The sequence below is a fragment of the Dermacentor albipictus genome, chromosome 10 (genome assembly GCF_038994185.2).
Source record: "Dermacentor albipictus isolate Rhodes 1998 colony chromosome 10, USDA_Dalb.pri_finalv2, whole genome shotgun sequence".
Classification (NCBI taxonomy): domain Eukaryota; kingdom Metazoa; phylum Arthropoda; class Arachnida; order Ixodida; family Ixodidae; genus Dermacentor; species Dermacentor albipictus.
Window position 1 is genome coordinate 73,107,125 of NC_091830.1, and position 25,837 is coordinate 73,132,961.

At 46.7% G+C, this 25,837-nt stretch overlaps 1 protein-coding gene across 3 annotated transcripts in view; it reads left to right on the forward strand.

The window, feature by feature from the left end:
• The window catches only part of LOC135898171 (uncharacterized), a 143,081-nt gene that overhangs the window by 112,814 nt on the left and 4,430 nt on the right, over nt 1-25,837 (forward strand). For all 3 annotated transcript variants that reach the window (XM_065426974.1, XM_065426984.1, XM_065426993.1), the window contains 2 exons: nt 7,980-8,057; nt 13,519-13,572. In XM_065426974.1, the coding sequence (XP_065283046.1) occupies nt 7,980-8,057; nt 13,519-13,572 (132 nt within the window). The remainder of the gene's footprint in view (nt 1-7,979; nt 8,058-13,518; nt 13,573-25,837) is intronic.

Here is a 25,837-nt window from a genome sequence, read left to right on the forward strand (position 1 = left end):
ACAACAAGCAGAGCTTCCGGCTGGGTGCCTAGGTCAATTTTGGCTTTGCGCTGAATCTATTAGCCTATTATTCTTACCTATTGCCTTAGGTACTCTGTATAAAAGTTGCAGTTGCGCATTTGACGGAAAGCCAAGGCTATGTAGTCGCTACGGTCCCGTACCACCACTACACCACCTTCGTCCGTACCGTTCCTGAAGGCCACCCTTCCCTTTCGCTACTGTTCCGTTCACTACTGCGAACGGGATGATGTCGGTCGTAGTCCTTTTAATGCGTTTCTAAACCACGCAAATATACATGTCCAAGTATATTTGCGGCACTGGCCACCATGCCTCCATGATATATCGGAAAGTCGGAGGTAGCTATTCACTACTCCCTTCCACAGTTTCGACTGTGGAAGGGAGTTATTCCAAATACTTGGAATAGCTGAAATATATTCATCCTTCCCGACGCCGGACAAAACTTTAGGCCTCTCGAAAGGATATTTAGTTGTGCACTAGACAATGGACTACTTGACAAATTTATGACATATGAGGTATTGTCCATTGTCTCGTAATTGTTTTCTCTGGTTGCTTCAGGACAATAGGCTGGTGCGTATTCAATATTATGATTTTAGGATCGTTGCTCGTGGCCGTTGGGACATTGTCACGCTCGTGCTTCTTTCTTTCGCGTTCTTGGATGTTGTCGTTTTTCTTTTTATCGTACTTTACCAATTCCAGCGCTTCTGATTGTGTCTGTTTTGATTGACGCAACAGCAGCTGCTACTCAACCAGCCGACTAAGCACAAGTGAGACATCAGATTGTATATTATACCACTGCTGCCTTTCGTTTTCATCAAATGTATGCATTGCTGGCTTCACACCCAACTGAAAGTTCTTCGATGCCACGCCGATGCTAAATATGTATCGAGATTAGAGGCATGTATCTCAAATGGCACGCGCTTTTCAATCGTTTTTCGCAATGTCATGAAGTCGCGGGACCAAAAGATGACTGAGCGGGCCGTACCTGAAGGGTTAAGCAGTCAGTCTCTCGATGATGGCGTTGTGCAGCCGACATCAGCGCTCTAGATGAAGCGATCTCCACGGTGTCTGCTCCACTCTCGACAACGGTCACCCATAGTTGTCCAACAGCTCGGGGCACGTCGATCGCGTCGGTCAGGGCTGTCCCAGAGGGGAGCCTGGAGGCAGCACCGACAGAGCGGGAGAACGCCGTCGCATGGACTTGGCGTAGCCATTCCCGGCGTCATCACGCCAAAACGCGTGGGCCTCTCCACCGCCCCGCAGGAGCACACACCTGGGGTGACTGGCAATGATATCCCCCCCCCCCGTAACTGGTGTATACACAATCAGATGCAGGTATTCTGTCTGGGGTAGCCACTGGAATTCACAGTCAAGAAACATGGCGTTTCTTGTCCGCCGACAGTAGTTTCGCAGTAAGGCATTGAATTGACATGTCTCTTTCTGGATGCAATCGATGGACCGTCTTTTGCAACGCTCTCAGCGGCGGTCTGAAGTCCTCGGCAACACCAAGGGGCGAGCAACTTCTTGATTTCCGGGCGCAGCTTCCAAATGGCAGCCATCATGTTTTTGTACTGCTGGGAGACATTGTTGCCAGACTTATGTGTTCTTCTTACTCTGAATGCCGTCGCAAAACACAGCCGAAACTGCAGAATTCATACCAGCCCAGGAATTTTCTATGGCACAGTTTGCTTCGCAGTGCTGCAATGGGGCAGCTGGCAGTTTCTTTTTCGCTGCGTCAATTGGCAGGAGGCCCGCAGGATCTCAAGGCCGTTGTTCTTTACAAAATAGTCGAGGCGATGGCTAAATTCACCCTGAGTGTTGCCGCCAATACAATTTTGTAATAAAAAGAACAACTTGTTCCAGTTATCCCATAAAGTTACAAACTGTACTACGCCTGAGCTTTATTAGTACTTAGCCTAAAATATTGTGGTATGCTTCGCCTGCAAATATAATGTAATTTTACTAATATAAATTTCTAACAACATTTGTAAATAGAGCGTGGAATGGCAAATAACCATCCTTGTTAACACGTGGAGCCCACTCACAACTCGTACATGGATTTTGAAATTGCCACTGCATGTATATGTATTGTTACGGTGCATTTGGAAAGGACCATGCATGCAAGAGGGAGACGGAACGGAAGTGTTTGTCTCCGCACTGGAGCTGCGACCAGTGTACCAGACTGCGCGCTTACCACTAAGTTTTTCCGGCGTAAATGGTTATACATAAGTTTGTACGTCGGGCTTTCTCTTCGTAACATTTGGTGGAGGTGCGGAGTAGCGACTCAGCAGAGAGCTTTGCAGTGACCGCGGATTCAGTTCTTGACCTATGTCGTAGGAGATGGTTCCTGGTTCGACAGCGCCCACGTCGACTGTGTCTACTCTCGCACTCACGTTCTCGCGTGATCTCGGAGCATACTCCGGCACTGATGGCGCCGACACCGACGACTTACTTGAGATGTAAGAGCAGGTCAGCAATCACATTAAATGGGATCCCGCAAACATGCTGGCGAACATAATCTTTTACTTGGTGGGAACAGCACAAATTTGGTTTCAAAATCAGGAAACAGAACTCCGTGACTGGGGTCCTGCAAGCAAACTCTCCGAGATGTTTAACGGAAACCGTTGGGCCGGTAGGTCATTGCCATAAAAGGTGACATCACTTGCATACAAAACGAGCTCGCACATTGCCGCAAGGCCGACGCTGAAATTCCGGAGTCTGAAAAAGTCGGACATGTGTTTAAAGGTATCGCCAATGTAGCCTTACGTTTACTCATTTCTAAGAACTGTACTTCAATTAATTACGTTATCGCGGAGAACAAGAGTTTTGTGCAGGTGAAAAGCCGTCGTACCTACCAATCATTTGCGTTGCTTCACCATACGGCTGCACCATCATCCTGTGAAGACCGGCAAGACGGTCCTGCGCGGCAGCCTTCAGAGCAGTTGACGAAGATTGTGCACCGTGAGCTAGAAGTCATAGGCCCTGTGGCTCTGTAGCCATCTGTCGATGATGTATGTCAACGATATGTATGGTTCCCCTTGTTCAGGCCATTGTGCGCCTAGACCTCGCCAACGACGGCTTGCAGCCAGATTGCACCATGACCAGTTCCCGGGAAACCGAACGTCCTTCGAGGTCCCTCGAGGTTCTCGCAACATGGCGGAGAGGCGAACACGGGATGACCGACATATTTGCTTCACTTGTCGCGTATCCAAGCCTCGTTGGTCAAGTCGCCCGATAGTGTCGCAACCGCTGATCGTCGGTGCCATTCTCAAACAGCCCTCTCCCAGACGGCGTTTTGCGTCATATCCAGCCGCCAGCCGAGCCGAACATGCACCCCAATGACGCTGCGACCGCATGGCGTCGTTCATAGCCATCGCCGCGCAGTCACTAGTCCAGTTCGCTGCAGTCATCGCGCTTCATCCAAGTCACCCCAGCGCCGTTGTCCGTCGCCGTCATTCCGGCCTGGGTGTATACCTTTGGAAAACTAAAATATGTAGTTCTAGCAGGTGATGCTGCATTGTCGATGTCTCGGCCAAAGCCTCTCATCCTTCCGATCAGTCCGTGTACACGTTCACGGTGTATTTGTCCCAGCGCTTTTTGATGCCGGAGCCATGTCTCGGTAATGAGCAACCGTCTTCGTTGCCGCCTAAGGGGAGTCCTTACACCTGGCGCATCTGGTGCTATCCGGATTGCTGTCGGAGCAACGTCCATTATCATTGGCATATGCACTGCCTGAACAACTGTTGCCAGTTTAAACACTTCCGTTCTATTTACCGTTCTGGAACGTTGCCCCCATGACTTTATTTTCAGCCTAGACTGGCACTGGTTGACTGCAGTGCGGGCCTCCTGCAACTCGAGCTGCCTAATCACTGCTGTCCTCTAAACTAAGGCGATCCTCGTTTATGTTCTGCAGACTTCGTACAGTTTCTACCTCAAGCCACCATGTCCATACTTTGACGGGCTTCCCATCTATTCCTGACGCTGACTATGTGCTGACTCATTCTCTCCGTGTTCTCCTGCTACCCACAGTTGCCATGCCTCGTGTCATTGTGACTATTACCAACAACAGCGTATTCCTTGCTATTTTAAACTTTCGTTCATGTAGGCAAGTTCTCCCGGAAGGCCTGTCGCTCGGCAATGCTTCATCGATCGACGATACTGCCCACTCCGTATGGGATGTTCCGTCCTCGTCTAAAGCCACCTGCTGCCCGACCAGATGCGCAGTGTCCGATCCCGGCATGTCTTCAAAGGTGATCGCTCATGACCGGCGTCCCGAACAGGCTGCAGATCTCTATCGTGTCTTCTTGTCTTATAGCAATATCTTTAACTTTGAGGATTTGCCACTGCGACAGACTTCCGTTGTGACCCACAAAACTAACATCGGTGATGCTAGTCCTAGCTGTCGATGTCCCTACCGCATGTCTTACACAGAACACCAAGATATCCAAACTCAAGTACACAAGATGCCAACCGAAAGTGTAACTGAGCCCTCTTTGACTCCTTGGGCATCACCGATTGTCTTGGTCAAGAAGAAGGGTGACAGCTGGCGATTTTCTGGCGATGATCACTGAACAAGATCACAAAAAGGGACGTGTACCCTCTGATTGATGACGCTCTCGACTTCCTTCACGGATCCAAATCCTTCTCTTCAATCGACCTCCGATCCGGTTATTTGCAGAATATGGTTGATGAACTGGAACGTGAGAAGACAGCTTTCGTTACACGAGACGACCTTTATAATTTCAAGATTATTCCTTTCGGATTTTTTAGCGTCTCAGGAACTTTCGAAAGAGTGATGCACTCTGTCTTTCAGTGCTATAAGTGGACCACGTGCCTATGTTATCTGGATGATTTCATCGCATATTCCCCTGTTTGACAGCCACCTCAATTGTTTGGCCGATATTCTTGAAGTTTTTAGGAAGACTGGTATGTAGCCAGTCTTCCTAGACTGGTATGTAGACTGGTATGTAGACTGGTATGTAGACTGGTATGTAGACTGGTATGTAGACTGGTATGTAGAGTGGTATGTAGGTAGCCGAGAAGTAAAACTTCATGGCTACCTTGTGAGTGCTACCGGTATAGATCCTGATCCTGATAAGATTCACGCCGTCAAGAAGTTTCGTGTACCCTGCTCAGCAAAAGATGTGCGTAGCTTGGTGGGTTTATGCTCGAATTTTCATCGGTTTGTTAAATGTTCTGCCGTTATTGCACGGGAATTGAATCGCCTTCTCAGCAAGGACATACCAAGCGGATGAGGGTGTTGAGGGCGCCGGCCTGTTCGAAGAAGGCCAACGACGCCTCCGATACTACGCCACCTTGATGGATATGCACCAACTCAAGTTCGCACAGACGCCAGTGGCCATGGCATAGTGCTGTCCTTGCCCAATAGCAAAATGGAGTCGAGCGCGTTATACCCTAGGCCAATCGCCTCTTGTCCCCTTCAGAGCGCAATTTTTCTATGACCGAGCACGGGTGCCTCGCCCTAGTATGGGCAGCGGCTAAATTTCACCCTTACTTGTTTCGCCGCATCTTTGCTGTCGTCACGGACACCCATGCTCACTGCTGACGATCGTCACTGAAAGACCCAACTGGTCGCCGTGGTCGCTTGGCACCCAGACTTCAGGAGTATTCATTCGTTGTGATGTACGTGTCCGGCCACTTACATCCAGACCCTAAATCCTTGTCTCGTCATCTCGTCAAGTCTCCTGACAATGACGAACAGGATGCCGACGCTTCCATTCTGGCCATTTCTAACTTTCGCGACATCGTTACTGAGCAGCGAAAGGACGACTCGCTCCGGTCCGTCACTGAGCCAATCAAATCGGAGAACAATCAAATCGCTCAATCAGAATGTTTGAGCTCCATGACGACATTCTTTATCAACAAAGTATCAGATTTGATGGACCAGATGTACTGCTAGCTGTACCTCGTGATCTCCGTGCTACTGCTGTGCTGAGATTCACGATGCACCCAGTGCCGGAAACCTTGGCACTTCCCGCACTTACGACAGAGTTCGACGTTGCTTCTTCAGGCAAGGTGTTCACCACTTTCTGCAAGGTTACGTTGCGGCTTGCGACCCCGCCAGCGTCGAAAGGGGCCATTAGCGCAACTTGCTGGCCACGTTCATTCAATCAATGTCCCCACAAAGTCTTTCTATCGGGTCGACACGAACCTTTTTGGTCCCTTTCCCATGCTAATTAAAGCGAACAAATAAATAGCCGTTGCAAGAGACCATGCGACCCACTATACTATTACACGTGCCGTGCCCACGAGCTGTGCTACTGATGTAGCAAACTTTTTACTTGTATGTGATTTTTAAGCATGGCGGCAAGGCAGCTGCAGACAGATCATGGCCGCTGCTTCCTATCCCAAGTTGTCGAAGACTTCGTTCCTGCTGCACCGAATATAGGCTCACAAATACATATCGCCCACAAGCATACCGAGTGACTGAACGTCTAAATTGCACCCTTACAGAGATGTTGTCTATGTACGTTTCAGCAGGCCATCGTTTTTGGGACAGCGCTTTGCCCCACGTGACATTTGCACACAATTATTCACGTCAGGATACCACCGGTTTCTCGCCTTTCTGCCATTTGTTTGCTCCCCATCCCACTCTGCCTTTCCACACCCAGCTGCCATCGGTACCGCGACACATCACAGAATACGTTCATCACGCCGTTGGTTGAACTCGTATGGTTCGCCAGATTGCCTATGATCGACTTACAGCGGCTCTGGCGCCACAAAAAACTGGCTACGAAAGTTGCCACCGGAACTTTGACTTCTCTACCAGAAATCTTCTTTTTTGGACTCCAATTCGCGACGTCGGCCTCTCCGAAAAATTGCTGTCACGCTATACCGGGCCGTACCCGGCATTACGACGATTAAGTGACATAAACTATGAAATCGCCCGTATTGAAGACAAGCCATCGTCATCCCAGCTTCGAACTGACGTCGTCTATGTGTCCCGCTTCAAGCCATGACGTTAATCTAGTTGCTATCATTCTAACAAGCGCCGGCAGGGTGGTCGACCCGCTGGGGGTTATGTTACGCGGAATTTGGACAAGACCGTGTGCACAAGAGGGAGACGAAGACGAAGTGCTAGACTGACTACTGGAGCTGTGAAATTCGTACCAGCCTCTGCGTTTACCAAGAACGTTTGCCTATGTAAATAAGTAATCTAACCTTGGCGGCCTGTTCGTAACGATATATATATATATATATATATATATATATATGGTGTTCAGAAGTATGGTTTCACGCACATATTTCTCTTTAACAGTCGACAGCACCGTACACATACGTAGGCACGCTCACAAATGGACATAATATATATATATATATATATATATATATATATATATATATATATATATATATATATATATATATATATATATATATATATATATGTGTGTGTGTGTGTGTGTGTGTGTGTGTGCGCGCTCGCAATGCTGTCCACTTTTCAAGAAAACATTGAAATTTCAGTTGTCACTTTGCTCGCGCCTTAGCTTCAAGTGGTGGCAGAACTGTCAGCCCGCTTCAGGCATGCCAAAACGCGGCAGCGTAACCAACCTCTAATTATATGATGCAAATCTAGGAGATCGTATCGTTGGGATCGAGGAAAATTTTGACATGCCTGCGCACGCGTGATCCCTTTAATGGTGGACCATCCATTCTGGCCTATATATGAACATAACATCAATAAACTTCCAGTTCTTCTTATAAATGATCCATCTTATAATTTCAGGGTCTGGTCTCCTTACTCCAAACATCATTGTTCTTTACCGCCATTTCCTCCCGAAAGACTGAAGTTGCACCCGTCTAGTCGTACGCTGACGGATGCAGTCTTCACTCATGTCAGACAAAAACGGATAAAGTTAGAAGCACTAGTGACTAGTGTAGCAGTTTATGATAGCCTGTCGAGATAGTCTGTTAAAATCGTTTTTGTAATTTTTTTCTAGTCGGCGCTAAAAGCTGCGGCCGACAAGGTGAAAGATGAAGATCCTAAAAAGAAGAAGGACAAGCTTGATCTTGACAAGGTACGTTCCCTTTGTATGCCCTCTTATAACACATTCTGTAACAAGCCTTCCCAGAATTATTGTGGATGTTAATGCGATTAGCATTGACACAAGGTAGCCAGACACCATATTGGCACTGGGGAAACGTATTATCTATGAGACATATTTTCACACGCCCGTCTTTTCTTCCTCGTCGAGATCCTACTGCTGCTTCTGGTGGTGAACAGTTGTAAATATATTTTTGTTGAAGTTGCTCAGATTCTTGAAACTTACTTTTACGACGCGGTGCAATGTGACAGCCTGTAATGCTGATTGCAATAACGTAGGCAGTCATCTCCGTCTTTGAGGCCCCACTTCTGTTTTCGGAGGGAAGCAGTGGTGCTCCAAGATTTTAGCTTACTTCGAAAAATTAATCTCGACTTTAGTTATCCTGACGATTAGAGATTGCTATATTGAAATGTGAATGATCAAAGTACCTGCAAAGGATAGTAACCGATTACTTGCATTTGATTCTCTTTAACCAAGCGCGTAAAATATTGAGCGGTGATTGCGATACATTAGGAAAAGAAAAATTGCGCGCAAGAAGTAAAAATACCGGAAGAATAACAATAGAGAATTCATATTGAATGTTCCTGAACATACTTTTTACTAGCTGAAATGATTTGTATATCAATTAGCGTGAATTGTGGAAAAAACAAAATGCAACCTCTTTTCCAGTAGACAGTAAACGTAAAGTTTTAATATTGTCTAAGCCTTACCATCGCATGCCTTTCACCCGTATTACATCGAAGGGAAGTCTTCCGCTGCACTGTGACGGCTACAATTAGTTTCAGATAGGCATGTTGAATGGAATATATTCAGCTTCTTTAAGGTAATGGTGATCAAGACAAAAGCCAGCAGGATGGCTCACACCAGTAGAAGTTATCCAAAGTCATTGTTGTGGTGGTTGAAACCCAGTAAATCTTTACAGGTCGTCATTTCCACAACAGTAAACGAATAGTGTGCGAAGAAATTGTTTGGAACCTCAACAAGCAAAGCTTGCTGCTGAGTGACTCAGTCAATTTTGGGTTTACTCCGAACCCAAAAACATCAAAGGTTCTTGCTCGGTTACCTCACGTATGAAAGAAGCATACGCTACGTCTGGACTCTTCTAAATAATTGAGATTGAGCTGATGCGGTGTCCGCGAAGGCTCGATTGTATTTAAAGCAGGCAGTATTATTATCTAAAACAAAGTTTGTGCTGTTGAAATCGGCTGTAAGGCGTCCACCCAAAAATGTAGTCTATAGACCCACCCTGTCAATTCTATATTTTCCACTTGGGAAGGGCACCATCAATTTCTCGGTCTGAAAACATTACGTCAGAGGATAATTTTTAAATGACCACTTAAAAATTATTTTTATAGAAAACTGATATTTTGAGGCGCATCTATTCTGAAATCTATAAAACACGGAAGCGATCTCGCGAAGCAGGTAATCGGACGGTAATCTCTGTCACGATAGAAAACTGTTGTCATGACTTCGGAACTATTGTTTCTGTTGCGACTTCAGAATTCTTGGTCTTCGCGACAGAATATTTCTATTGCGACATCAGAATTTCTGTCGTAACGTCAGAAATGTCTGTCGCAACTTCAGATACGCCACGAATTTCTGTCGTGAAACAGACATTTCTGTAGTTGCAAAAGGAATTCCTGTTGTCTTTTCCAACTGGGTGATGCTGAACTTTAGCAACGTTGGTGCCTCAACATTGAATCTCATGTAGTCTGAGACTCCACCGTAAGAGGTGACTTCATGGGTCCTTTTGGCTTCCTGCCAACATAGCGCGTGGGGGTGGCTAAACACTTTTAACGGTCTGCCTTATAGTAAAGCCGGAACTTTGCTGCAGCACAAATAATTTCAAAATGCTTTTCTGCCCCCATAGAATGAACGACTCCAGCTTTCAAGAGCGACTGAATAGCCTAGGCTGTCACCCTTTCAAATCTGGCTTTATTGTGAATGCCCCCGCAGCGAGTTCAATACCACTTACGTCGAACTGCATTTCCGTATTGGCCTCTTTATCGAAGTTTGTAGACGTGGCAAGTTCTGGCATCATTCCAGGTTTTGAATTATTCATACCTCTGGTGATTTCCACTTGAACTCGACGGCTGGTTCACTCAGATGTGTATGCGCCGTGGTTATGCTAGAGAAGTCGTTTACCACTTACCAAACGCCTATAGTAAGCGCAAAGGACAGGATATTTGTGTACTGGCTTCTTCTCGGCTGGTTGCGTAAGCTTTGTGATAGCAGCTGTCTTCATTAGGCCAGAATATACTGCGGACTTCTTAATGGCGTGACCCAGGAAGAAGGAGTTTTCTGACACCAATGACACTATTGTACATTTTTAGTGAGCACTGATGACTTGATTGCATCAAGTGCTCTTCGAAGTCACCATTGATGGTTGTCGAAAGTCACAGCAAGGACGATGACATCATTCAAATACGCGAGAGGTCGGCGATTCAAGACGCAGAACGCTGTGTGTATCACACACTTGTACGTTGGGTATATTGAGCAAAGGCTCTTTGACATGCGCTTGAAAATAGACCAGGCCGTTTGGCTTGACAAAGGAGGGGCATTTTATGCTTAAAGGATTACTCCTAGGGCGGGGTGTCGTTGCTACGATGTAGACATGATTATTGTGTTGCCTTTGTCAGCGCCGTGGGTCCTCGGCATTTTGACGAAAACCAACTGAACTTCAATTCGTACTGTTTTCACATTTCAAGACGAGCGCTAACGTACCGTCCAGGGTTTGGCCAGTGTATGGTCGGGGCTGCGGTGAGATGTACTGACCTGACTATGGCGAAAGCAAAACCGTAAAACTCTCAACTTTCCTGGTGACCGGTATCTGGTAAAGCCTGTACGACGTTCGACCTGGTGTAGACGGGTGCTTTGCGCCGAAGCCTCGCAGTCCCATTTCGCTGGCATGGATGGCCCCTGGTGGTAGACTTGACTCGTTCCTTCGCAATGATAGCATAGTGACTAATGGCCTGGTTCATCAAAGACATGCCTTACTTGGGAAGTCGCTCAAGGTTACGCACGGAAGCAATGGCAGTTGCAGTATGAAACACTGTGACAGAGTCGTATAAAGTTTGTAAACAGGGCTAAAGTGCCTCAGACAGGCTGGCCAACGTTTCGATAGGAGGACCTATCTTCTTTTGACGAAGATAGGTCCTCCTTTCGAAACGTTGGCCAGCCTGTCTGAGGCACTTTATCCCTGTTTACAAACTTTATACCACAGTGTGCTATTCCATCTATCAGCCCCTTTATTGTTTTTGTGACAGAATCCGTATCATTCAGGCAAAATGATCTCACTTTGCTCTAAACGTCGAAAGCGGGTCTTCGTTTCCTCTGTAATGTCGGCGTGCCGAGAGAGACGCATCATTTTTCCGTGCATATCATGACGTTCTCATCATTTAGTTGTACTCGGGCGTTAGGATGAGTTAGGGCCCAGTCTCCTTGTATGACTTATATGAACGCCTTGAAGAACATGCTGCGAAATCGCTTCTCCGTCTTCAACGCAGACTCTCAATCTTCGATTCATTCGCTGGTTGCATTCGCATGAAATAAAGTTGGAACGCATCTCTTCCTCAGAGCTTTACCTATTGAATGTTCAGACGCTCTCGAATGTCTGAAGCTAGGTTTGGGTCATCCCATGAACTTCAATTTAATGTAGTTGGTTCCATCGGCTGTAGACTCCCGACCGTTGATGCTGACAATGAAACTACCATCATGATTGTCGGCTTGAGCATTAGGTTCCTTGTCATTTCATGTAAGCACCCGTAGTGCGGCAGCTATCCTTATAGCATAAATCTAGATCATTAATTCATGGCGATCCACAGCTTTGTAGTGCGCAGGGTGTCTAGTACGAAAGTAAGGAGCACTTCCACCAGATGTCTTTTTGTATTGACGGTAAAAAAAATGTTACATGCGTTACATAGATTTTTTTCCTGCTAATTGGGCGAACTACTTCATAGAATAGTAAACATCACTGAAAGCAAAACAATAATAGAGAGCCCAGTCTTCCACTGTTCAAATTTTAATTATGGGTCAAGCGCCGTCTATTTATACGGGATCGCATAAAGCCTCCAAAGTGGGCTGTAGTCAGTCAGCGATGCTTTACGGCCGGCATTGTGAGACGTAGACAGGGGCAGGCTTTAATAGTCGTTTACTTCTCCTAGTGCGTGTTGTATGTTTTGTTATGTTTCTCCAGTGTTCATTCACTGAAATTTTGACATGACAACGTACAGGTACTGCTGCTGTATTAGCACTGTGCCCAGGGAGCAGTTCAGGATGTAGGGTTGACACACAGAAGGAAATGCAATACGTAGCTCAATACACTGTAATTCACCGGTGAACTAAGCCGCTTCAGAGCCGTTTCAGCCATCGGTCGGGATTTCATGCTAATTGTAACAGTTATATGCAGGGTCGTGGATTCATAAGACAATTAGAGTATTCAAGCGGTCTGTGGAGTTCACACAGGGCTAGTTATCCGTGTAACATACTCATTAGGTGCATCACCGTCGAAACGTGCAATGTCACTCGCGTAAATCCGCGGAGGCGATGGTAGTCCCGTTTTTTGACTCAATGATAATAGACCGGGTAAGAGTGGTTGCGAATACAAAAGTGACTCGAATATTTGGCCTTGAAGTAGCAAGGCCGATTCGACCGTACTAGATGACCGAGAGGGATCGCAACACCAGTACATAGTATGTATTTGCCCAGTTTTTTGCGCTGATTGATTTGACAGAATAGAATTACATAGCACCCGAAAAAAAAAAGCCAGCGCGCTCGTGCAGTTGATCCCCTCTCGTTGCATTCCCTTTTTTATTATAGCCATGCTGGTGGCGCTTGCGTGGGAGCTTTCAAAGATGTTCCGCGTATCCCCTTTCAGGAAGTCATGCTTGCGCTCTCAGGGCCACGTCTTATGGCTAACATGTTTTCTGTTCGTCAGAACACCACGGAAAGCTTTGATACATGTGGCAGAGCGCGTGCAGCCCAGAACGTTTTTTCAAGGGTGTCCTCCGCTTGGTCCCATGCCCATCCTTCCCAATGGCGACTGGAATCTAAGTGCTAGGGGTACCTTCCACTATCTGCACTGTGTTGCTGCTAGGTACTGGTGAATCGCTGGGGACGTTCGCCTTGCTGTGGACGCGGCGCCACCATTCGTCTGGATAGCGCATTCTGATTGGAGAAACCAATCTCACTACAGAATCAGCGGCAACATGTCCGGACGCAGTTTGCACCCATCTACAACATTGTAACACTGGTCCACGGGGGGACAAGGTCATAGAAAAAAAAACAATGAAATGTGTGTGTCAATATTTTCACATTATGTTCATGTTATTAAATGTAACCACTTGCGTGAGGCATACAAACGGCTGCCTAGCAAGCTTGGCTTACACAATATATGGATCATGGGATACATCTATTTTTTTGTTTTCATTTTCAGTTGATCCTACTGATATTGCTGGTTGCGGCCTTGATAGGAGCGCTTGCTGCCGAGGTGAGTTACCACAAGTACTCTGACAGCAGCCGACGTAAGCTGCTTCATATCATAGGAGGCACTTCCCTATAAGGTTTCGAACATCACTGTTGAATTACCTTACTTTAAAATAACGAAAAATACAATAATGCAGCTAGAAAACACAGTCGCACTAGCTGAAATCATAAGCAACATAAAATTTTAGCAATGAAAACATGTGGTAGCTTCCATAAGTAAATGAAGTGAGTCATTCTTACTATGTCCACTGTAACGATGTAATAGGCATGCATAAATTTCGTTTTTTTTGCAGAATTCCTAAGCCATCAATAGCAGCAATTCAAGCACATTAAAAACGAAGTAGGGGGGCCAAAGCCGTAACTTCCAGATAGGTTATTTTCCTCTGGCGCAATCCAACTATATTTGTGCGCGCCTTTTCGCATCTGCGTGTGTGTGTGCGTACGTGTGTTAGTTAAAAGAAGGTACGATATAAACAAAACATTACCGACAATTACGGCATGCCCAAAGGCGAAAATTTGCGCAAATCTATAGGTGTTCTAACTGTGCGATACATTGGCTCGCACGGACACTCTTTCTCGTGCGGCCCTTTGCGAAAGGGGCGATGTGTGGCGCTGCTGGCTCGCTAATCTGCAGACTGCGAGAGCCAGCGCGTTTGTTACGCGTCTGCGTGACTCGCAGCAGCCGCCCTACGCAGAACTCCCAGACGACGCCCGCTACGCTGGCGCCATCTCGCAGCCGTCTTTTCCGCTCTAGGCTTTCCTTTTCATGCTTTTGCCATACGCTCCTCCATTTTCCACATAACGGTTCCGCCGCACCCTCCTCTCCGCTTTTCTCGTCGCGTCTTTTATATCCTCGTTCGCTTTCATACTTCGCTCGGCCACGCCGGGACAGAACGCCGATGCAGGAAGAGGAGTCTAAGAGCTGCGCTCTAAAGCATGACCCTTTCACGCACTGTCGGCAGTCGCGTAGCTGTCAGCATATTTAGATAAATTTGGTGTCCCAAATGTGAACTGTTGTTTATGGGAAACGCCGTAGGGCGGGACTGCTGGATCATTTTGAGCATCCGGCGATAGTTAATGTCTATGTCGCAATGAAGGGTACGGAGGATTCTTTCGCATTGCGCCGCCATAGAAAGGTGACTGTCATTGGTAGGCTCTTGTGAAAATTGTACCATGAAGAAATCATTTCTAGAGAGATTTTCATAGGAGAGAATTGAATCCGTCGCTTCGTGCTCAGCAGCACAAGGCTATCGCAAGTAAGGCACTGCTGCGGGTACATCAGCAGATTCATCATCATCAGCAGCAGTAGCCTATATTTTTTTGTTCACTGCAGCACAAAGGCCTCTTCCAGCAATCTCCAATTACACCTGCTTTGCGCTAGCTGATTCCAACTTGCGCCTGCGCATTTCCTAATTTCTTCACTCCTAATTCCATGTCCTTTAACAACTTCACTTCGTTTCTTTTGGTACCTATCTTGTAAATCTAATGGGCTTTCATATATCGGCCCAGCTCATTAAATGGCCTGCCCATCTACATTCTGTTTTCTCTTGGTGTCAGTGGAAATATCGGCAATCCCGTCTTGCTCTTTTGTCCAACTCTAAAGAAGGTTAAGGTCTAACTCTATAAAGAAGGTTAAATCTGCGCGAAGGAAAAGAAACGAAGCTGAGCGAAAGCAACCCATTACTCACCACGATTGCTCGTGGTATGTTGCGTGTACCTTTCGCTTGTAGCCGTCTTTTTTTTCTTCGCCCAGTTTTAACCTTTCTTCAAGTATGAAACAACAAGCCATCGAGAACGTCCTACTAAAATCCTTCATCCCACACCCTTCGTTTCCTGTCTCAACATTACGCAATATCATGTTCAGTTTCATCGCTCTTTGCACGATGATTACCTCGCTCTCAGTTTGTTTTATAACCTCCGAATTGGTGCCCCTTATGTTTGCACCTTAGATTGCAATGGTTGTGCACTTTTACATCGTAAGCTGTTTTGGGCTCATTCCAATGGCCGTTTCGGTTGGCGATGGGGACCGCCGCCGCCGGTGTCCGAGCAGCTATCCCGGGGACTGAGAAAAAAAGTACCCAGTTTGCGCCGGGATCGAACACCTCACGGGATCAACGGGAACACGGGATCAACTGCTGAGTCATGCTAGTGCTTGCTAGCGTGCAGCCACAATATTTCCTATAAACGTGACCTAGCATCCGAAGAGATACGTGATGTGACATGCGGGCCGCGTTGCGTCGATACATACAAATATTGCGCCGCAGTCACATAATACTACGCCAGACAGAAGGCCGAATATCACATGCACAGGTTGCAATATAAGGAAGGTAAAGATACGAGGTAAAAATCGATGTTTAAGTAGATGTACTCAAGAATGCTAGAAAAAAATATATATTGTGTGCCTGAATAAACTAGCTGGCTAGGCGACTATGTCACAGCTTCGTTTGAAAGACGATAGCAATAAATCAACATCATCACCATCATTAGCATCGTTTCCTACCACTTCTCATATCGAACATTCTAAGGGACCATGTCACCACCGAGTTCCCAATGGGACAGCCAATAAATCATCATCATTAGCCTCCTACCGTGTCACTTGCCTTGCGATGTGAGATGCGCTCTTTGCCGCAAAGCGGATAACAATATGGTAAAGGCAGACAAGGTCAGCCACGTTTTTAAAGGCATCGCGGATAACCCGTTTAACCTTCTTGTTTACAAGAACATAACAACGGTCAATGAGATCATTAACGAATGTCGCCGCTTTGAAGATGCGAAGAGTCGCTGCATAGTTCAACAGTTTACGCGTCTATCCAATACCGCAACTTCATCGACGTGCGAAGACATTTGCCCACCGCGTGAGCCTACCTCCTGTGAAAATGTCGTGCGTATCGTTCGGCGAGTAATCGAGGCAGCGTCTCCTGCCACGCCAGTGAAGCAATGCCTTGACGATTCCCGGCGGCTTGTGTCTCTCATCTAGTCGGTCAATCACCAAGAACTTGCCAATGTGGACCTTCCGTCCATTTGCTCCGCCAGCGGTCCTGACTTTGCTTCGTATGCGGCCTCTGCCCCTGTTCACCGGAGCCAATACGGTCCATATTCGAAACCGGCCGAATGGCGCACACATGACGACATACCCATCTGCTTTTACTGTGGACGCGTGGATCACATCTCTCGCCACTGTCGAAGTTCCTGGCCAGCCCACTCTCGACTAAGCTTTCCCACCTACCGCCGCTCCCCACTGAATCCTCGCCTGCATCACTCTCCACCGAGGTTGAAGATGCGCCTGACAACGCTCGAGCCACCGCGATTATCCGCTCGCCATCACCACACAGTCGCCGCTCTCGTTCGGCCCAGATGCGTCGCTCTTCCTCCCCAGCTTACCATCGCCGCTCTCCAACGGGAAACTAACTGGGGCAGCTCCTGGAGGTGACGCTACTCTAGAACCCCGGCCTGAAATTCCTCTGCTGACCCTCCCTACGGACCGGAACCTTCTGGACGTGGACGTGGATGGTTTGCCCGTTACAACACTCATCCAGGCTGGAGCCCAAATTTCCATCATGTTTGCGGAGCTTCGAACGCCCTTGAAGAAAGTACTTACTCCTGCTCCAACTCGACTGCTCCAGTTCGCCGAGGGCGGAACTCCGGCTGTGCTTGTGTCTTTGTGCTTGTGTCAGTTGTGCTTGTGGCTGTGCTTGTGGCTGTGCTTGTGGGCTCCGACTGCTTGTGTCAGTCTCGTCGCTCGCCACACGCCCGTTTTGTTTAGTGTGCTCGAACGTAGCCCTCACAATGTAATCCTCGGACTGGACGTTTTTGCCGCCCATTGTGCTCGCAGTGACAGTTCAGCTTGTGTTGTACAACTTCACCTACCCCTGCCTATTCCTGTTGACCTCCCTGCTCTAGGTCCAACTCAGCTTTGTTCCGCGGATTTTATTCGCCTGCCATCTCTAGCAGCAACCTACATCCCGGTATTAGCCTGCTACCTGTACCTGACGGAGACTTACTCCCTTACTCCCGCGCCTTCAGTCCTGCTTTCTCACAATGTCTCCTTCCCAAACCCCATCGTCTCTGTTTTGGACAATCATACATGTCTTCCCATCCTAAGTTTCGGACAGTGCCCACAAGTACTTCCTCGAGGAATGTCTCTTACCACATTGTCACCGTCGCACGAGTGCCACATTTCCCTTCTATCTGTTGCGCGGTCGTCGACCAATGCCCATTCTGCTTCTGCATCTGCTCCGACCGACGACATTACAAAGATGATTCCACAGGATCTCCCAACCCATCAAGCCGCAGAGCTCCGTGACCTTCTCCAGTCGTACTCCGAAATTTTTTACCTGAATGATCGCCCTTTATGTCAAACTACGGTGGTGAAGAAACATATAAATACCGGCGATGCAGCACCTGTTCGCCGACGCCCATATCGGGTATCGCCCTCTGAGCGACAAGTAATCTAGGATGAGGTTAACGAGATTCTCACCAAAGGGATTATTTAACACTCTTCCAGACCATGGGATTCCCCTGTTGTTCTTGTCAAAAAGAAGAATAACAGCTGGCGATTCTGCGTTGACTATCGTCATCTAAACACGATCACCAAGAAAGATGTATATCCACTTCCCCGCATTGACTATGCTCTGGATAGTCTCCACGGTGCCACTTATTTTTCATCTATCGACCTCCGCTCTGGATATTGGCAAATTTCCGTGGATGAAACTGACCGTGAAGAGACCGCATTCGTCACACCAGACGGCCTACATCAGTTCCGGGTAATGCGTTTTGGCTTGTGCAATGCCCCGGCGACCTTTGAACGGATGATGAACATGCTCTTCCGTGGTTTGAAATGGTCCATCGTTTTGTGCTACTTGGATGACGTCATCGTATTCTCTTCCACTTTTGCGACTCATCTTTAGAGAGTTTCATCTGTTCTGTCTGTTTTTTGCACCGCTGGCTTGCAGTTCAACTCGCCCAAGTGCCACTTCGGTCACCGCAAAATAACCACGCTCGTACATCTCGTCGATTCGTCAGGCGTTCGCCCCGACGGAGCTAAAGCTCATGCTGTACAGAATTTTCTCGTACCAACTTGTGCCAAAGATGTTCGCAGCTTTATTGGCCTTTGCTCTTACTTACGCAGGTTTGTGGAAAATTTCGCCCCTGTTTCCCGTCCCCTGACTGACCTCCCGAAGAAAGACGTTCTTTTCTGTCGGGGCTCTGAACAAGCGTCTGCTTTCTCGCAGCTCATAATGCTGCTCACCATACCTCCTGTTCTCGCCAATTTGGACGCCTCTGCTCCGACAGAAATCCGCACTGATGCCAGTGGCTACCCCATTGACGAAGTTTTATCTCAACGCCAATCTGGGCACAGCCGCTTTATCGCCTACGCCAAGTGCCTCCTCCCTCCCGTCGAGCGCAATTACTCGATTACTGAGCGCGAGTGTCACCCTCATTTAGGCGATGGGCAAGTCCCGACCCTACATTCACAGTTACCACCATTCTACCATTCACAGTAACCACCGATCACCACGCCCTTTGTTCCCACCGCTGGACACTTTGGCGTCACGCGGACCTATGCCCCAATACGGCGACGGTTTTTCTGGCCCCGTCTCAACCGCCCCGTCCGGCGCTATGTTGCCGCGTGTGAGTCGTGTCAACGCCGGAAAAGACCAGCTGTGCCTCCTGCCGGTCTGCTGCAGCATTTGGATATACCAACCGATCCTTTTCTTCGCGTTGGCTTTGACCTTCTCGGACCATTCTCTATATCAAGTGATGGAAATGGGAGGATTGCCGTCGCTACGGACTATACAACTCACTATGCCATTACTAGAGCCCTACTCACCAGCTGTGCTACAGACGTCGCTGATTTCATGCTTCATGACGTTATCTTATACCACGATGCACCTCTTCAACTTCCCACGGATCGCGGAAGATACTAGCTTGCCAAAGTCATAGATGACCTACTTCGATCATGTGCTACTAAACACAAACTTACTACCGCTTACCATCCTCAAACTAACGCTCTTACCGAACGCCTGAACTGCACATTGACTGACATGCTAGCAATGTATGTTTTCTCCGATCACCGTGACTCGGACATTGCTCTACCATTTGTCACGTTCGCCTACAATTCGTCACGCCACGACACAACTGGCTATTCTCCGCTTTACATCCTTTTAGGCCGTGAGCCGACTGTGCCTTTCGAGACTCTCCTTCTGACCACACTCGGGATGTCATAGCCACAGCGACGCAAGCACGCTAGGTTGCCCGCGTTCGTCTTTCTGCTTCACAGACACGCCAGAAGTGCCGTTGCGACCAGCGCCATCAGGACGTAGACTACAAACCAGGTGCTCTTTTGCTAGTTTGGTATCCAACTCGGCGTGTTGGTCTTTCTGAGTAATTGCTATCGCGATACTACGGCCCTTACCGCATCCTTCATCAGGTGACACCTGTCACATATGAAGTCTCTCCACTGGATGCCACGGTGCTTTCACCTCTTTCTGACATCATCCACGTCAGCCGTCTCAAACCTTACCTTTCTCAGACCGATGAGCCGCACCAACAAGGTGCTTTTTCCGACGGGGGTCATGTAAAAGTCGGTAATATGGGAAGAAGGGGACGCTGATGGTGGCCTTGGAGACGACGAAGAAGAGTTCACTGCTCTACGCTTGTTGGCTCAGCCATTAAAAGCCATCTGTGAATAGACGCACGCTCCTTCCTTCCCGTAACATTATAAATTGAGACATCGAATTTGTCCGCTTGAATGATCTACTGGATCCCGTTTACAGAACCCCGATATATATTCTTGATGGAGAGCTACTAATTTGTAAAATATTTGCTTCTATTTTTCTTACTTCCGAAATTTTGAACGTTCGAAATTTTGAAACAAAACGCAGACATTAATCAAAAATACGCTTTCAACAGTCACTAAAATTTAACTTTCCCTCTCAAATGCAACGGATTTCTTTAGAATCGGTCAAGAGGTTATCTCAAATAAGCGCTTTTGCATTTTACGTGCATTTGAGTTGAGTCCTATCTTCGGAGTTGTGTCGGAGCTAAAGGTTCCTCTTAAGAGGAAGCTACAGCTCGGGCACTATTCCAACGTGGCCTATGTGGCGGAGGACACATAGGAAATCCTATTTGTTCAATAATTTTCTTGCACCACATAGAAGGTCTGGGTATGAGCAGTTCGAAAATCTGGGTGCTTCGCGCAGGTCTGTCACTGGGATTCCTAGCATTGGGCGCTCATGGAAAGACTAAAAATGACGCTGTGCAGGGTGACATGGGCTGAACAAGTTTTGAAGTGCGGGAAGGTAGAAGGAAAATTTATTATGAAGAGCAACTGCGCAATATGGAACAAAGTAAATGGGCAGGGAGAGAGTTGAGGTATTTGTATACAAAAAAACATCGATTCACAGGGCACTAGGAAGCTAGGATTCAAAAGCACTAGGAAGCTAGTTCTTTTCGTCAAGCGGAAAGTCAGAGAGGTTAAATATTCTCATGGAAGCGACAATGGAAGGAAAAACCGGCCATGAGTAACATTTAATAGAACAAAAACGAAATCAGGAAAGAAACAATTTGCGATAATTATAAGGGAAGCTGATTACTTTTCGAAGCGAGATCAAGATGCCTTAGAACGCACACCTATAAAGCAAGATATAAGAAGGAAAAAGAAGCATGTGCTTGTGGCGGTAAAGCTAGGGAAACGATGGCGCATGTTTTATTAGAATGGAATGATATCTGCCCATCGGTCGAATTAGGCACCACTGGACTCCTTGAGTCCCTTGCGTTCAGGGAGATCAGGCGGAAAGCAAACATTTCCGCAATAGAGATTATCTATAGTAGGCGGTGATTGGAAAATTGGTGTAATTAAAGTAGGGAAACTAAAGAAAACGGAGAAATACAAAAAACAAAATTCACAATAGGGGATCAGAAAATTTGGTTATGGGAATTTGTCCTGAGTTTTTTTTTTTCTTTTTTAGCCTAGGTAGGACATTAGGCAGTATAATAGCAAGGGTTTGGTGTAGCAACCCACCATCCCCTTCGAAAGGTGACGCTCATAGCACACATCCACGCATCAATCCACATACTGCACAGTAATGACAAAGTAAGCGCTTTTTGCCAATATAATGGAATGGAATTGCGCTACGCACGTTTGCGCATGGTGCCTCTGAAGCCAGGACGCGTTCAAGGTGTCCATCGTAGACACTCGTAGACATCAACTCCGCTTAATTGAGGGCTTCGTATAAATTGTGTGAGTCTCCGTGCGCTCGTGTTTCGACACTTGGTGCACTCACACAGAGCTTCGCTGCCTAAATATTTCAACTAGTTGGATCTGCTCCTGCTCCCTCATTTTCCCCTTTTTTTCTCATTAGCGTATCATAACATAAGAAAAGTATTTCTGTGTATGAAGACTGCAATGTACGAAAAGCACTTGTAATTAACGAAGCCGTCACATGATAGTTGCAGTAGCTGTCGAAAAACTATAAACGTGGTATCGCTTAGAACAGAATCATTTATTTCTTGATGATATAATAAATTTTGGAAAGGTTTTGCAATAAAGACTTCAGGCTGAGAGTGCGTTAAGCCGGGAAATATACGAAAATACAAGACATCCACCGCCAAGGTCTGTGAGTGATGGCCCTGGCTAACACACTCCGAGGGTTGTACTAGGAAACATATACACCCAATAAAGTGGATGGAGGAACGGCGCCTAGGTAGTTCAAATGGTAGAACATCGCAAGCAAAATTGCGACGGTTGTGGGATAACTCCGCACCTGCGGCAAGTTGTTTTTATCATTCACTTTCATTTCCACTAATTTATCGCTTATTTATTTTATGGATCAGGCACAATTAATTTCCCCTATGCTGTCCTTGGTGCCAGGGTTTGTTGGCCTCATCATCATCGCCATCATCATCGTCGTCGTCGTCATGATCACCAGCCTGGTTATTCCCACCGTAGGGCAAAGGCCTCTGCCATACTTTTGCAACTACCCTGGTCATGTACTAAATGGGGCCGCGTTGTCCCTGCAAACTTCTTAATCTCATCCGTCCGCGTAACTTTCTGGTGCCCCCTACTACGCTTCCCTTCTCTTGGAATGCAGTCCGTAACCCTTAAAGACCACCGATTATCTTCCCTCCTCATTACACGTGCTGCCCATGCTCATTTCTTTTTCATGATTTCAACTAAGATGTCATTAACTCCCCTTTGTCCCCTTACCCAATCTGCTATTTTCTTATCCCTTAACATTACACCCATCATTCTTCTTTCCATAGCTCGTTGCGTCGTCCTCAATTTAAGTAGAACCCTTTTCGTAAGTCTCCAGGTTTCTTCCCCGTACGTGAGTACTGGTAAGACACAGCTGTTACACACTTTTCTCTTGAGGGATAATGGCAACCTGGTGTTCATGATCTGAGAATGCCTGCCAAACGTACTCCAGCCCCCTCTTATCGTTCTGATTATTTCAGTCTCGTGATCCGGATCCCCGGTCACCCTACCTGCCCTAAGCAGATGTATTCCCTTACCCCATCCAGTGCCTCGCTACCAATGGTGAACGGTTGTTCTTTTCCGAGACTGTTGAAGATTACTTTAGTTTTCTGCAGATTAATTTTTAGACGCGCCCTTCTGCTCTGGCTCTCCAGGTCAGTGAGCATGCATTGCAATTGGTCCCCTGAGTTACTAAGCAAGGCAATATCATCAGCGAATCCCAAATTAATAAGGTATTCTCCATTAACACTTATCCACAATTTTTCCCAATCCAGGTCTCTGAATACCTCCTGTAAACACGCTGTGAATAGCATTGGAGAGGTCGTATCTCTCTGCCAGACGCCTTTCTTCATTGGAATTTTGTTGCTTTCTTTACGGAGGACTAAGGTGGTTGTGGAGCTGCTATAGATATCTATCAGTATTTATGCAGACTGCTCGTCTACACCCTGATTGCGTAATGCTTCCATGACTGCTGAGGTTTCGACAGAATCAAACGCTTCCTCGTAATCAATGATAGCAATATATAAGGGTTCGTTATATTCCGCACATTTCTCTATCACCTGATTGATAGTGTGAATATGGTCTATTGTTAAGTAGCCTTTACGGAATCCTGCCTGGTCCTTTAGATTCTATGTGCGATTACCTCAGTAAATACTTTGTGGGTAACGGACAGTAAGCTTATCTGTCTATAATTTTTCAAGTCTTTGCCATCCCCTTTCTTACGGATTAGGATTAGGTTAGCATTCTTCCAATATTCCGGTGTGCTCGTGGTTATGAGGCATTGCGTATGCAGGGTGACCAGTTCTTGAACCATCTGCCCACCATCCTTCAACAAATCTGCTGTTACCTAATCCTCCCCAGCTGCCTTTCCCCTTTGTATAGCTCCCAAGGCTTCCTTTAGTTCTTCCGGCTTTGCGTGTGAGATTTCAAATTCCACTAGACTGTTCTCTCTCTGTTATCGTCGTGGGTGCCGCTGGTACTGCATAAATCTCGATATAACTCCTCAAACCCTTCAACCATCTCATCCATATTAGTAATGGTATTTGCCGGCTTTGTCTCTTAACGCATACGTCTGATTCTTCCCTATTCCTAGTTTCTTCTTCCCCGCTTTTAGGCTTCCTCCATTGCTGAGAGCATGTTCAATTCTATCCACATTATCATTCCTTATGTCAGCTGTCTTACGTTTCTTGATTACCTTGGCAAGTTCTGCCAGTTCTATTCTAGCTGTATGGTTAGAGGCTTTCATACATTGGCTTTTTTTGACCAGATCTTTCGTCTCCTTCGATACCTTACTGGAATCCTGTCTAAGGAAGTTACCGCCGACTTCTTTTGCTCCCTCCTTAATGATGCCCATAAGATTGTCTTTCATTGCTTCAACACTAAGGTCCTCTTGCTGAGTTAAATCCGAATACATATTCTGTAGTTTGATCCGGAATTCCTCTATTTTCCCTCTTACCGCTAACTCATTGATCGGTTTCTTATGTACCAGTTTCTTCCGTTCCCTCCTCAAGTCTAGCTTAATTCGAGTTCTTAGCATCCTATGGTCTCTGCAGCGCACCTTGCCGAGCACATCATCATCTTGTATGATGCCGGTCTCCTCCAGGTCCACATTCCTCTAACCCTCTTGTGGAAGAAGGTATTCATTATCCGCATAATATTCTGTTCTGCAAACTCTAATAATAACTCTCCCCTGCTATTCTTTGAGCCTATGTCATATTCCGCCCCTGACTTGTCTCCAGCCTGCTTCTGGCCTACCCTGGCATGAAGTCGCCCGTGAGTATGGTGTATATTGTTTTGTCTTTACCAATCGCTGATTCCACGTCTTCATAGTAGTTTTCGATTTCCTGGTCATCGTGACTGGATGTAGGGGCGTAGACGTGTACGACCTTCAATTTGTGCCTCTTATTAAGTTTCACAACAACACCTGCCAACCTCTTGTTAATGCTATAGAATTCCTCTATGTTACCAGCTAAATCCTTATTAATCTTCTTATGATCTGACTTCCTATGATGTGACTAATACAAAAATGGGGCCACTTATTAAACCCCCTTTCTTCTCGATCATTGCCTCATTTTTGTTGTGGCACCCCGGTAAGCGGCCGTAGTTCCTGCACGAAACTTCAGCCGACCGCATCAGCTGAAAAAAAAAACGTAAATTGCAGGCACGTGCCATTTTAGTATTTGAATCTTATAGCAAAACTACATGTGGAGGCAAAACGTGCGAAAGTAACAACTTTCTGACATCGCGAACAATGGTAATTCACTTTCACAAATAGGCATAGAAAAAAAGTGACCTAGCAAAAAATTTATATCATTTCAAGCACTGCCCCATTCCCGGGCCTTATTTCCTGTTTTCAAAAAAAAATTCCCGTTTTCAAAGCGTAATTTGTCCTCCATTGACGCACTGAGACGCCTCGTGTGCAGATATGGCTGCAGCAAAGGCTCTGTGCCAGATATTCGCAGAATGCCTTCTACAAGTGTGAGACTACAAAGCGTGTTTCAGTCAATCAGAATACGTAATTTTTCAATGTTTAAGTTCTTTTTTTTATTGAGCTCATCCACGTCATGTTTTTGGTCGGCTCTCTGCCCGCGCAAGTATCAATCTCCTGTGTTATTTCTCCACAAGAACACTCGTCCCATTTTTTGTCAGGTGTCAGTGCCCAATGAAGTTCGGCGTTATTGCGGGGCTAGAAGAAAGCGTTACAAACGTCATCCCCCTAAGATTCAGTAAACATGAAAATAACCGCACCACAACGATCGAATTGCCTTTCTGTAAATGACGCCACCTTACAGGC